Below are 14,808 nucleotides of genomic sequence, written 5' to 3'. Positions count from 1 at the left end.
TTCTTCATATATGCTTCATTAGTCCACTTTTGATACAGTCCAAGAAAACATTCAAGTTTTGAAGATATATTGCTTCCATTCTCCTGAAGCCCAAAATCAAGCAAGAGCAAAACATCTCAATATGATTAATTTTGCATAATCATGAGACTTTTCCAGGAAGTAAACACAGGTATTCTATTATAAAAGCTATGAGGCTTGTACATACAGTACCAATTCAAAATTTTGGACACACCTACTCAATCAAGGGTTTTTCTTTATTTTTACTATTTTCTATATTGTAGAATAATAGAGAACATGTCAACACAATGAAATACGACCGAAAAGGAATCATGTAGGAACCAAAAAAAGTGTTAAACAAATCAAAATATATGTTATATTTTAGATTCTTCAAAGTAGCCACCCTTTGCCTTGATGACAGCTTTGCACACTCTTGGCATTCTCTCAACCAGCTTCACCTGGAATGCTTTTCCAACTTATTTGCTGCTTTTCCTACACTCTGCGGTCCAACTCATCCCAAACCATCTCAATTGGGTTGAGGCCGGGTGATTGTGGAGGCCAGATCATCTGATGCAGGGAGACCCTCACTCTCCTTCTTGGTCAAATAGCCCTTACACAGCCTGGAGTTGTGTTGGGTCATTGTCCTGTTGAAAAACAAATGATAGTCCACTAAGCGCAAACCAGATGGGATGGCGTATCGCTGCAGAATGCTGTGGTAGCCTTGCTGGTTCCGTGTGCCTTGAATTCTAAATAAATCAAAGCCCCCCCACACCATCACACCTCCTCCTCCATTCTTCACGGTGGGAACCACACAAACGGAGATTATCCATTCACCTACTCTGTGTCTCACAAAGACACGGCGTTTGGAACCAAAAATCTCAAATTTGGACTTATCAGACCAAAGGACAGATTTCCACTGGTCTAATATCCATTGCTCGTGTTTCTTGGCCCATCAAGTCTCTTCTTCTTATTGGTGTCCTTTAGTAGTGGTTTCTTTGCAGCAATTCGACCATGAAAGCCTGATTCACGCTGTCTCCTATGAACAGTTGATGTTGAGATGTGTCTCTTACTTGAACTCTGTGAAGCATTTATTTGGGCTGCAATTTCTGAGGCTGGTAACTCTAATGAATTTATCCTCTGCAGCAGAGGTAACTCTGGGTCTTAATTTCCTGTCGCAGTCCTCATGAGAGCCAGTTTCATAGCGCTTGATGGTTTTTGCGACTGTGCAAACTTTCCATATTGACTGACCTTGTCTAAAAGTAATGATGGACTGTCATTTCGCTTTGCTTATTTGAGCTGTTCTTGCCATAATATGGACTTGATATTTTATCAAATAGTGCTATCTTCTGTATACCACCCCTACCTTGTCACAACACAACTGATTGGCTCAAACGCATTAAGAAGGAAAGAAATTCCACAAATTAACATTTAACAAGGAACACCTTGAAATGCATTCCAGGTGACTACCTCATGAAGCTGGTTGAGAGAATGCCAAGAGTGTGTAAAGCTGTCATCAAGGCAAAGGGTGGCTACTTCAAAGAATCTCAAATATAACATATATTTTGTTTAACACTTTTTTGGTTCCTTCATGATTCCATATGTGTTATTTCATAGTGTTGATGTCTTCTCTATTTTTCTACAATGTAGAAAATAGTAAAAATAAAGAAAAACCCTTGAATGAGTAGGTGTGTCTAAACTTTTGACTGGTGCTGTATATGTGCAATATAATATTTTAAAACCATATTAACGGTACACTGATGATAAATATATGAACAAGTGGTTTTAGGGTCAAATGTCCCTTTAAATATCAATCCTTTAAGTCATAAAAAAAACTCCAATCAGTAACACTTTAATATTAATTAATATTATTTGGTATTATTTATTATCTATCAATTTTGAATATCATTGAATATAATATGTTGTGATAGTAGGATTAATTCTATACATTTCATGTATGACATTTTGAATGGTACTCATTTCATTTTGAAAGTGTCATGTTGATTGTGGTAATATGTACATACTGTATCTATAATCTACAAGATTGCAAAAGGAGAGCATAACATTTTTCATTCCACAGGAATTGTAGACACAGGGGAGTGCTATTTCTGTTAATAGTTGAACAAAAGCAGTACGTGTCCCATTCCCCCATCTCAGCAACCACACACCATGCTGACCCAGTGACCCCTAGCAATGACCTCACACTATGACCTCACGTTTTAACCCTACTGTTGTCCCACACATTGACCTGTTCAACCAGCCGTGACCCCCCCCGTTGACCCCAGCGCTCCTATCTTTGACCCCACTCTCTCTCACACTCCCTGTAAATGCCAACCCCTGTGCTCTAACATTACAACCATAACCACAACACATATTGACCAGACCCCAGTTTTGCTTTTCAGAGAAAACATATTTTCTGAGTTTTTCCTTGTTAGGTGAAGTAGTCAGGACAATTTCCTGGCCCTAATAACGATTTCTCACACTTTCACTTCACACACCAAAGCACAATGACCTTCACCCTTTGACCCCAGCTCCGTGACCTTGCACGGTGACCCCACACACAGGGCAGAAGGGCTGTGTCCGCCTGTGGACCCCCATCTCCCCCCTCCCTTGCCTCCCCCTCCAAACGCACCATTCCACACAAATAGCAACCACATGTCCCCTCCACTGTGCTCCAAATGGGAGTCCATTTGCAGTAATCAGTTGAAAATATGCAGGTTTAAAAACAGCTAAAGACTGTGAAAAAAGACAGAACACCCTCTGCCCTGACAGATGTGTTAGAGACCATGTGTGTGTCCGTCCTCCGTGTTTGTTTGCCTGTGTGAACAACATGTCGGTCAGCGTACTGTATTGTATACGTGTGTGTGTGTGTGTCCATGTTTGTGTGTCCATGTGATGTGTGTGTGTGTCCATGTGTGTGTGCCTGTGCATATGATTGTCCGTGTGCGTGTGTGTGTCCACGTACGTGCCTGCTTGTGTCCATGCCTATGTGGGTGTGTGTGCATGCATGTGTGTGTGTGTACCAAGGTGGAAAGCCTATGCTGGTGGCTTTCTGTAGACCACTCTGGCCATAATCATTCATTCAGACACTGGGGCTGTCTTACTCAAAGCTGCTCTTCACAGGAATGTGTTTATAATATTTAGTTACAGTTTATGGTGAGCTGACAAAACACACGTGTGGAGTGGATCAGGTCCCTCACACCCTGTGTGTCATGTGTGTCTGTTGTAAGTCTGTAAATGTCAGCGGTATGTGATTTACAGCCACTGTTTCTACTCGTTCTACAACAGAGAGGAAACGGATAACAACACCCACGTTAGCCAACGAGCCTCAGGCGCATCAAATATTTACGCCTAGACTCAACATCTCTTGATCAATTACGACGTTGACTCCTTCAAAGACTTAATCATTCATTCTGAGATCTTTGCCCTGGATTCGAAGAACATTAATTATTACAGCAAGGTATGCACGTCATTGTCTTACACAAGATTCCCAATTCATTTCCATACCACCATATGAAAAAACAAACACCTTTAGACTACATACTATATATTGTGATGAGTAAATATTTGAATCAATATAAAGTTATAAATTGCAATATTATTCAATATCATACATATTACTAAAGAGTATGTTTTGATATCCAAATTTCATCCACTTTCCATTTTGACGGATGCCAATGTAGAATAAAGAATGCAGAAATAGAGAATTCCAGTAGGGAATATAAAACAGAATGACTATTATCCAGAAGCTACTGTATGTATAGATATGATCTCTATATGACTGTTTATTTTTATCTAGCTATCATCTAGCCCGGGGGTCTACAACCTTTTCTAGCATGAGAGCCATGTCACAAGCTACTCAGAATACCTTTTTTTGGTTTGGAAGAAAGACATTTTTTTGGTGTGTAATTCCCCTTTAATCAAATGTTATTTCTCACATGCACCAAATTCAACAGGTGAAATGCTTACTTTTTTATTTCACCTTTATTTAACTAGGCAAGTCAGTTAACAACAAATTATTATTTTCAATGACAGCCTAGGAACAGTGGGTAAACTGCCTTGTTCAGGGGCAGAACGACAGCTTTTTACCTTGTCAGCTCGGGGATTCGAACTTGCAACCTTTCGGTTACTAATCCAACACTCTAACCACTCCACTAGGCTACCTGCCGCACTTACAAGCCCAACGCTCTAACCACTAGGCTACCTGCCGCGCTTACAAGCCCTTAACCAACAATGCAAGCCCTTAACAAACAATGCAGTTCAAGAAATAGAGTTAAGAAAATATTTACTAAATAAACTAAAGTGAAAAAAAAAGTAAAATATAAAAAGGTAACACAAGAAAATTACACAACAATAACGAGGATATATACAGGGGGTAACGGTACTGCGTCAATGTGCGGAGGTACAGGTTAGTCGAGGTCATTTGTAAAGTGACTATGCATAGATAATAAACAGCTGGTAGCAGCAGTGTAAAAACAAGGGGGTGGGGGGGTCAATGTAAATAGTCCGGGTGGCCATTTGATTAATTGTTCAGCAGTCTTATGGCTTGGGGGTAGAAGCTGTTAAGGAGCCTTTTGGACCTAGACTTGACGCTCCGGTACCGCTTGCCGTGCGGAGGCAGAGAGAACAGTCTGTGACTTGGGTGACTAGAGTCTTTGAAAAAATGTTGGGCCTTCCTCTGACACCGCCTAGTATATAGGTCCTGGATGTCAGGAAGCTTGGTCCCAGTGATGTATTGGGCCGTACGGACTACCCTCTGTAGCCATACCAGGTGATGATGCAACTGGTCAGGATGCTCTCTATGATGCAGCTGTAGAACTTTTTGAGGATCTGGGGACCCATGCCAAATCTTTTCAGTCTCCTGAGGGGGAAAAGGTGTTGTCGTGCCCTCTTCACAACTGTCTTGGTATGTTAGGACCATGATAGTTTGTTGGTGATATGTACACCAAGGAACTTGAAACTCTCGACCCGCTCCACTTCAGTCCCGTTGATGTTAATGGGGGCCTGTTCGGCCCTCCTTTTCCTATAGTCCATGATCAGCTCCTTTGTCTTGCTGACATTGAGATAGAGGTCTCAGACCTCCTCCCTATTGGCTGTCTCATTGTTGTCGGTGATCAGGCCTACCACTGTTGTGTCATCAGCAAACTTAATGATGGTGTTTGAGTCGTGCTTGGCCATGCAGTTGTGAGTGAACAGGGAGTACAGGAGGGGACTAAGCACGCACCCATGATGGGCCCCAGTGATGAGGATCAGTGTGGCAGATGTGTTGTTGCCTACCATTACCACCTGGGGGTGGCCCATCGGGAAGTCCAGGATCCAGTTGCAGAGGGAGGTGTTTAGTCCTTAGGGTTCTTAGCTTAGTGATGAGCTTTGAGGGTACTATGGTGTTGAATGCTGAGCTGAAGTCAATGAACAGCATTCTCACATAGGTGTTCCTTTTTTCCAGGTGGGAAAGGGCAGTGTGGAGTGCGAATGAGATTGTGTCATCTTTGGATCTGTTGGGGCAGTATGCAAATTGGAGTGGGTCTAGGGTTTCCGGCATGATGGTGTTGATGTGAACCATGAGCAGCCTTTCAAAGCACTTCATGGCTATCGACGTGAGTGCTACGGGGCTGTAATCATTTACGCAGGTTACCTTCACTTCCTTTGGCACAGGGACTATGGTGGTCTGTTTGAAACATGTAAGTATTACAGACACCGTCAGGGAGAGGTTGTAAATGTCAGTGAAGGCACTTGCTAGTTGGTCCACGCATGCTTCACGTACACATCCTGGTAATCCGTCTGGTCCCGCGGCTTTGTAAATGTTGACCTGTTAACGGGTTTTGCTCACATCGGCTACAGAGAGCGTGATCACACAGTCGTTCGGAACAGCTGGTGTGCTCATGCATGCTTCAGTGTTGTTTGCCTCGAAGCGAGCATAAAAGGCATTTAGCTCAACTGGTAGGCTCGCGTCACTGGGCAGCTCGGGGCTGGGTTTCCCTTTGTAGTCCGTAATATTTTTCAAGCCCTGCCACATCCGACAACCGTCAGAGCCGGTGTAGTAGGATTCAATCTTAGTCCTGTATTGACGCTTTGCCTGTTTGATGGTTCATCTAAGGGCATAGAGGGATGTCTTATAAGCGTCCAGATTAGCGTCCCGCTCCTTGAACGAGGCAGCTCTAGCCTTTAGCTCGTGCGGATGTTGCCTTTAATCCATGGTTTCTGGTTGGGAAATGTACGTACGGTCACTGTGGGGACAACATCGTCGATGCACTTATTGATGAAGCCGGTGACTGAGGTGGTATACTTCTCAATGCCATTGGATGAATCCTGGAACATATTCCAGTCTGTGCAAGCAAAGCAGTCCTGTAACGTAGCATCCGCATCATCTGACCACTTCCGTATTGAGCAAGTCACTGGTACTTCCTGCTTTAGTTTTTGCTTGTAAGCAGGAATCAGGAGGATATAATTATGGTTAGATTTGCCAAATGGAGGACGAGGGAGAGCTTTGTATCCATCTCTGTGTGTGGGGTAAAGGTGGTCTAGTGTTTTTTTCCTCTGGTTGCACATGTGACATGCTGATAGAAATGAGGTAATATGGATTTAAATTTGCCTGCGTTAAAGTCCCCGGCCACTAGGAGCGCCGCTTCTGGATAAGCATTTTCTTGTTTGCTTATGGCCTTATACAGCACGTTGAGTGCGGTCTTAGTGCCAGCATCAGTTTGTGGTGGTAAATAAACGGCTACGAATAATATAGATGAGAACTCTTTTGGTAGATAGTGTGGTCTACAGATTGTCATGAGGTATTCTACCTCAGGCAAGTAATACCTTGAGACTTCTTTAATATTAGACATTGCGCACCAGCAGTTATTGACAAATAGACACACAGCCCCGCCCCTCGTCTTACCAGACGTAGCTGCTCTGTCCTGCCGATGCACGGAGAAGCCAGCCAGCTCTATCGTCGTTCAGCCACGTCTCGGTGAAACATAAGATATTACAGTTTTTAATGTCCCGTTGGTAGCATAGTCTTAATCGTAGATCGTTCAGTTTGTTTTCCAATGATTGCACGTTGGCCAATAATACGGAGGGAAGTGGTGGTTTACCTACTCGTCGACAAATTCTTACAAGTTACAAAAAATGTGAAGATTTTTTTTTAAATAGCACAGTTGGTTAGGAGCCCGTAAAATGGCAGCCATCCCCTCCGACGCCATTAATTGTGCGTCTAGTGAGTGATGAATGATGGTTCTTTACTGCTGTTGCTCATTTTATGGCAAAATTTGCAAATAGCAAATAATAGATACAAATTGTATACTTACTCATTATATACTTCTACCAGGTAAGCCTACTTTGCATTTAATATTTAATTGAGAAGGTTTTGGGGAAAGTATTTCTGTCAACCCACAAGATGGTTATCACATCAACTGAATACATACGGAGTGATAGACAAACGTGCGAACCACATAGATAGACGGGGCAATATTGCTGGAAATTAATTGGCAGACATTGTGTTAGGTTTGGCTAACCAGGGGTGGGATAATGTCAATGTTGCGTTGATTAGATAGTAGCTGGGAGCTTGCGGTGTCTGATACTTGTGAGATTTGTTTATCCCAGTTTTCGGTAAAAAATTCCATGTACTTTCAGAATTGTTTGGCTACACATATGTGGGCTGTGAGCTACTGGTAGCTGTTAGAGACCTGTTGGAGAACTGTTGGAGACCCATGGTCTAGCCACTATGTTCTGTTCAACAATGTGGTCTGCCACATGGCAGGGTGGAGTCAGACAGAGAAGGGACTGTGGGACTGTGGGAAGGTTACAGTGAGCTAGTTGACAGGGACAGGGTGAGGGGGACTCGGCCAATGGGGAGTAGGGGGTGAGGGGGGAGGTGGGCAGCGGAGGACGTGAGCCCTGTCCCTGGGAACCGGACCTGCAGGATAGGATTCATTCAACTCTGCTTCCTTCACAGGCTCAAAATAGAGCCATTGTGCCGTGTGTCTGCAAGTGAGTCTCTCTCTGTGTGTGTGTGTGTCATGTGTTATGTGATATTTTAATATCTTTGAATGTGTCTGCATATCTGTGTGTGTGTGTATATGTGTGTGTGTGCTCATGTGTGTGTTTTTGTCTATTGTGAGTTATATGAATATCTACGAATGTGTAAGCATGTCTGTGTGCACACGTGTGTGTATGTACGTGTATGTGTGTACCTGTGTGTGTTTGTTTACGGTCTCCTTGGAGCACAATGCCTGGAGATGCACTGTGTTTGATGTGCAGGTGATGGGTTCCACTGACTCTCGGTCTCAGCCCAGAGTAACAAAGCCCCATGACAATGCCAGGATCTGATGTCTCATCTCATTCCCCCTTCACCTCACTGAAATAACATTCTCAGACTAGGACATCTTACACCCAGCCGGTCTCTCATGTACTGTAGTCCCCCATTCTGAAATGCATGTGTAGTATCACGACTAAAGCCTGGAGGTCTTCCTGACTACTGGATCATAGGGAAAACTCTTGGCTCTTATGGTCAGAGATGTACTCTGTGTGTGTGTGTGATGTTGGACATGCCTCTGAGTGCCCCGTGTCTGTCTCCCTCTCCCTGCAGGCGAGGTGTGCCACAAGTCCTATACGCAGTTCTCCAACCTGTGTCGCCACAAGCGCATGCACGCCGACTGCCGTACCCAGATCAAGTGTAAGGACTGTGGCCAGATGTTCAGCACCACCTCCTCCCTCAACAAGCACCGGCGCTTCTGTGAGGGCAAAAACCATTTCACAGCAGGGGGGTTGTTCGCCCATGCCCAAGGCATGTCCCTCCCCGGTGTCCCTGGTGCCATGGACAAGGCCGCTATGGGTGGGATGGGGCACAGCAGCGCCAGCCTGGCAGACTACTTTGGGAACCGGCACCACAGCGGCCTGACATTTCCTACCGCCCCCGGCTTCCCCTTCAGCTTCCCGGGTCTGTTCTCCTCTGGACTGTACCACCGACCCCCTCTCATCCCGGCCACCTCTCCAGTCAGACGGCCCCTAGGTCCCGGTACGGAGCACATCAAGAGCCCCCTCCTGTCGCCTAGCCCCGGAGCCCAGGAGGCCAGAGAACTGCTCAAGACCCTCCGCAAGGAGGCATCGCCCGGTAGCGAGCAGCCACAGGGAACAGAGCAGCGACAGTCCCATGGCTCCTCCTCCAAGCAGAGGCATGGTGGCGGCAAGATGAGCAGCCAATCGGAGAGCAGCGATCTGGATGACGTAAGCACTCCCAGTGGGAGCGACCTGGATACCACGTCAGGCTCGGAGCTGGAGAGTGACATGGAAAGCGAAGGCCAGCGGGAGAGGGCACCCCGGGAGAATGGGAAAGGGCCCAAAAGGAAGGTGGGCAGAGGCCCCCAGAGCCCCACCACCCTGATCAGTAACCACACTAAGGAGTTCCAAGGTAGCCCCGCCTTGTTCCCTCCCTCGCTGGACGAGCACACGGCTGTCTCAGGGGCAGTCAATGACTCCATCAAGGCCATCGCCTCCATCGCTGAGAGGTACTTTGGCTCCACGGGGCTGGCAGGCCTGCAGGACAAGAAGGTAGGCGCCCTGCCCTACCCCTCCATGTTCCCCCTGCCCTTCTTCCCAACCTTCTCCCCGCCCATCTACCCCTTCCCAGAGAGAGAGCTCAGACCTCCAGGCCTAAAGGGGGAGCCCCAGTCCCCACCTGACGAACCCTCCAAGAAGCGCCAGAGCAGGACCTCTGAGTCGCCCTTTGACCTTACCACCAAGCGCAAGCAGGAGGAGAAGGTCCTCGCCCCCTTCGCCCCCGTCTCCAAATCCAAACCGGAGGCCTCCTCACGTTCCACCAATCAGGACCAGCCGCTGGATCTGAGCATGGGCGGCACCAGGAACCGCAGCAGTAGCCACGCCCCCCGGGGGGAGGAATCAAAGAAGATCCACGTGTTTGGAGAAGACAAGGCAGGGATGGAGCTACCGAAAGCCGACACGTCTCTGCAGCACGCCAGGCCCACCCCCTTGTTCATGGACCCCATCTACAGGTACTGTGAATCTCTAGAACTGAACCTCACCAGTTCAAATATAAAACACTGTCAGTCTCATTTAGACCTGCTGTGTGTTATTACATTCTGTGTTAGCAATATGTGTCTTTACCTTCCTATAAGTACTTTTTCCTATATTGTTGGATGTGAATGTCTTTTTGAGTGTCGGTGTCTAAGAACTGATAGAGTTGTAATATTAGCAGGGTTGAGAAGAGGAAGATGAACGATCCGTTTGAGGCTCTGAAAGACAAATACATGCGGCCCGCCCCCAGCTTCCTCTTCCATCCACAGGTAGGTCCTGTCCTGTTCTATCTCAGTGTTACTGTTGCTTCACAGGGACAGCCAGACCAGGGGCCCTCTTTGCTTCTGAGGCCCAGGCAGGGTGAGGCGATCTGGGGTTGGTCTGGGGGTGGTCTGAGGTGGTCTGGTTCTGATGGGGACCAGAGGCAGTGTTCAGTCTGATCCATGCTAAAGCATATTTGGGTCTGGTCTGTCCTGTTCTCAGCTATCTGAACCAGATGTGGGAGAATGTGGAAGACTGAAAAGGGCATAAACTGACAAGTTCTCACATATGTGTCTTTGACAACTATATAAAAAATGATACCCTTTTAAAGTTCCCGAATTTTGCCCCCGGACTCTGCGCTGCCTGTGATTTCTCTATCATGTGTAGCATGACTCAGTGCGTGTCTATGCATTGACGTGCGTTGACATTCATGCTTTCGCTCTTCCCAGCAGTGAAAATTGGCCCATAGGAAAAGTGAAAACATTTTCTCAGGGCCTGGCGTTTTTAACTGGCCGTTTCAGGCCTGGTTTTTACTGGCCGTTTCAGGCCTGGTTTTTACTGGCTGTTTGAGTCGTCTGATTTATGTCCCCTTTCCACACTGTGAACCAGTCTCTAGCTCTGTAACACCACATGGCCGTGGCACGTGGCTTAATGAGGTGTCCTATCAGTAGAAACAGTAACAGGGTTTAGGCCATCTTTATTACTTTATGATGTCTGGACACACAAATCAGTCCCAGAGACACACATTTTTTTTTTTTTTACAGTTGGACATTTTCGGGTTTTGTTACCAAGTCACCTGACCCCTTGTGACATCATCACCCCCCCCCCAATGCCCATATGCGGCCAATAAAAAGCTGTTGATCCGTGGTCTACTTCCTGGTTCTGACTGCTCTTTTCCTTCTGTCCCGCCCCTCAGTTTCGTATGCCAGTTCAGAGATCCTGGGTAAGTTTCATCTACACCTACATGTCTCTGTGATTCTGCCTCCCCTAAACCCCCAGACCCCCAACATGTGTGTATGGGTCCTCATCATAACACCCTCCATGTCACTCAGACTGTGCATGGCTCTGGCCAATCACCAGCAACTACTGACCAGGCATCAGCCATTTACAAGCCATCACTGCTTATCACTGGATTTTAGACCCGTTTTTAAAAACAACATGCTTTTCTCAGCTTGCAAGCTATATGCTTTTTCACTCATTTTAGTAAAACAATCTTGTAAATGTCTGAAAATTCACATTTAGATTAATTTACAGTCACTCATTTGTCCACATGATAGGCCTGGGATTTCTATCTGGGTTCCACCCTGTACTGCTAACAGCGCTGAGGGTTGTATATATTTGCTTATTTGGAGAGTGATGCAGGGCTGTTGGAATGGGCACAGAGCGGGTAAGACAGGGGGGACTGCTCTGTATCAGCGCAAGGGTAACAGTCTCTTAGGGACCCAGGGAGGGAGGGGAGTTCCTCCCTCTGACATCTGTTTCCAGATAAGATCAACAATTGAGAATGCATCTCGCTAATTAAGGCGCTCTCAGCATCACTGACATCTGAAGATAACTAATCAACAGCTGGCCCCACAGAGACACTACGGCAACAAGCAAGTTCAGACACACAGACAGAGCAGGAGGAGGAGGAGGAGGAGAAGGAGGAAGGAAAGGGGGAGGTTACATCTAAAGGGGATTTTGAGGGAATCACATTTAAGTAAATGTGTGGGCATTTATCCTCCTTGTTCCCGCGATTAGACCTCTCACACTCCGTATTATATCAAATGAGTTCTAGTGAACCTGACTGAAAATATTTACAAATCTATAACATCTCAAAACTGTTTGTTCTGATTCTGACTTATCTCACCGGTAGTAGACAATACAGAGAGTTCTCACAGAGGGAGGAACACAAGTGAACTGAACAGCCAGAGAGGACGGAGTACCAGTGTGTACCAGAGGGAGGGTTGCCTCAGTAGACAGAAGAACAGCCAGGGTGGGCCTAGCTGTTTCAGCCTCAGCCTCTCGCTCTCAAACTAAAGTGTCTTATCTTGCACGCCGGCTCAATACGGCGGACAGCTTTAGGGCTCCTAATGCGCAGGCGAGTTATGGCCTCTCATTGAGCAAGGAGGGAAACAAACTGAGCTTTAGCCCCAATGCCCGTAAAGAGCCCCAATGAAATACATATTGCTCATTCACAAGAAATATGGAAGCATTTCACCTGCGCCTCCCCCTCCCGTTCCCGTCCTCACGAGGGAGCCTTTGATTCACGGCACGGAGCATTGGCATATTCATAATCAAATGGACCTGACACCCCACATACTCCCACAGTCGGAACTTTACACCCAGCCTTCACTCTTCATCAGCCCTGGCCTATAACGTCTGTGGTCGTTCATCATCGATCAGCTTCTCATCTCGGTTCTCTTTCTGCTCTTTTTCTTTCTGTCTCTGCCTGTCTCTTGCTCTCTCATTCTTCCTCTCACTCCCTCTCTCAATCTCTCTCTTTCTCTCTCTCGCTCTCTCTTTATCTCTCTCTCTCTCTTTTTCTCTCTCTCTTTCTCTCTCTCTCTCTCTCTCTCTCTCTCTATATTTCTCTCTCCCTCACTCTCTGTAAAGTCTCAGAGTGACAGGGGGCTGGAAGAGTGAGATGGAATGTCAGTCGGTGAACAGGGCCCGTGGCGCTGCCGGAGGACCCCACTCACCACTGATTTGTTGCCTTATTGAAATAAGAATAAGGAACACACAAACAATTCAATACAAGCAAAATAATGCAAATTTGTGGCACCTTAAAAAAAAGCTGTCCTGCGCGAGATAGCCTGACAGGCCCCGCGGCGTGTTGGGACGCCCCCCCTTCCCTTCTTCCTCTTCTCCTCCCCCATCCCTCCATCCCGCCCCTCTCAGCACAGCGATATCATTATTACCCGTGTCTGGCCCTTGATCAGTAATGTCAACATCTTTCATATTGACAAATGTGCTGTCTGCCCGCATTGTGCACCGAATGGTTTACAGCCCAGCAGTGGACATGAATCACTCCTCTGCCCCAGCACACACACAAACATACACAAGTATAGCATGCAAGCGCACACACACAGAGCAAGCAAGCACACCGACACACATTAACACACTCTTTCTCTCACACACACACCTTACAAACACATATTCTCTCTCTCACACACACACATATATACACACCATCTGACAAGTAGATGTTTCTCCAAAGATTTTAAGCATATTTGATGAAAGCAAATGTTAGCCTTCATTAGTAAATTGTATACAGTCTGTTTGTTTGTGTGTGTGTGTGCATGCATGTGTGTGCGGGCATGTGTGTGTGTGTGTGTATGTGCGTGTGTGCGTGTGTGGGCATGTGTGTGTGTGTGTGTGTGTGTAAAACAGAGTTGATTCATTCATACACCACCTGACCTGACTTCCACTGACCAGTAGTGGTGGAATAAAGCTGCATAATATTCGCATATACAATACCCTAATACTAGCCCTGGAAAGGACAATCAATAATACTCTGATCTGATGTGTAAAGTACAATATTGGTTTCTATTTTCAATATGACCTAGTGTGAATACAGCCTTGGTTTATGGTGTCTCTCAACTCAATGCCAGTCAGAGCTTCTCTCTGAATGACTATACTCATGTTGTCACATCATGCCCCCTCTGCTCTGTTCTTGTAACGGCTGTCTTCAGGAATGGACCAAAATGCAGCGGAGTTAGTATTCATCCTTCAATTTAATTGGAAAGAACACTATACAAAAACAAGGAAACTGACAGCCAACAGTCCTGTCAGGTGCAACCACACTAACAAGAAACAATTATCCACAAACCCCAGTGACAAACAACTCCTACATATGTGACTCCCAATCAGGAACAACGATTCCCAGCTGTTCCTGATCAGGAGTCACAAGACACACACCAGACTGCCACGTCCTGACCAGCAGATGGAGCTGGTGTAGTAGTTTGGGGGTCAGGACGTGACAGTACCCCCCCCCCCCCCCCCTCAAGGTGCAGACCCCGGAATGCACCTAACCACAACAAAAAACCACCAACAAACAAAATCCCCAACAAAACCCTAAAACAGTAACCCTAAACAATAAGGGAGGGAAGGGAGGGTGGCTGCCGTCAACGACGGCACTGTGCTACACCCTCCCTCCCCAACCCACCTATCCTGGAGGCGGCTCAGGCTCTGGCCGTTCCAGGCAGTCTGGGCAGTCTGGCAGCTCGGGACAGTCATGGCAGTCTGGCAGCTCGGGACAGTCTGGGCAGTCTGGCAGCTCGGGACAGTCTGGGCAGTCTGGCAGCTCGGGACAGTCTGGGCAGTCTGGCAGCTCGGGACAGTCTGGGCAGTCTGGCAGCTCGGGACAGTCAGGGCAGTCTGGCAGGTCAGGGCAGTCTGGCCGCGCCGGCAGGTCAGGGCAGTCTGGCCGCTCCGGCAGGTCAGCGCAGTCTGACCTCTCTGACGACTGTTGACTGGCGGGCAGCTCTGACGACGACTGTTGACTGGCGGGCAGCTCTGACGACGACTGTTGACTGGCGGGCAGCTCTGACG

General features: G+C 46.9%; 1 protein-coding gene across 16 annotated transcripts in view; it reads left to right on the top strand.

The window, feature by feature from the left end:
- LOC106580920 (histone-lysine N-methyltransferase MECOM) overlaps positions 1-14,808 on the top strand; it is a 186,009-nt gene that overhangs the window by 159,634 nt on the left and 11,567 nt on the right. For 8 of the 16 annotated variants that reach the window (XM_045703658.2, XM_045703667.2, XM_045703661.2 and 5 more), the window contains 3 exons: positions 8,570-9,992; positions 10,193-10,283; positions 11,192-11,218. In XM_045703658.2, coding sequence (XP_045559614.1) covers positions 8,570-9,992; positions 10,193-10,283; positions 11,192-11,218 — 1,541 coding nt within the window. The remainder of the gene's footprint in view (positions 1-8,569; positions 9,993-10,192; positions 10,284-11,191; positions 11,219-14,808) is intronic. The other 8 variants (XM_045703668.2, XM_045703657.2, XM_014162478.3 and 5 more) reach the window with 3 other exon arrangements.

Source organism: Salmo salar, chromosome 20 (genome assembly GCF_965601325.2).
Source record: "Salmo salar chromosome 20, fSalSal1, whole genome shotgun sequence".
NCBI lineage: Eukaryota > Metazoa > Chordata > Actinopteri > Salmoniformes > Salmonidae > Salmo > Salmo salar.
This window is presented reverse-complemented; position numbering and strand designations above follow the sequence as displayed.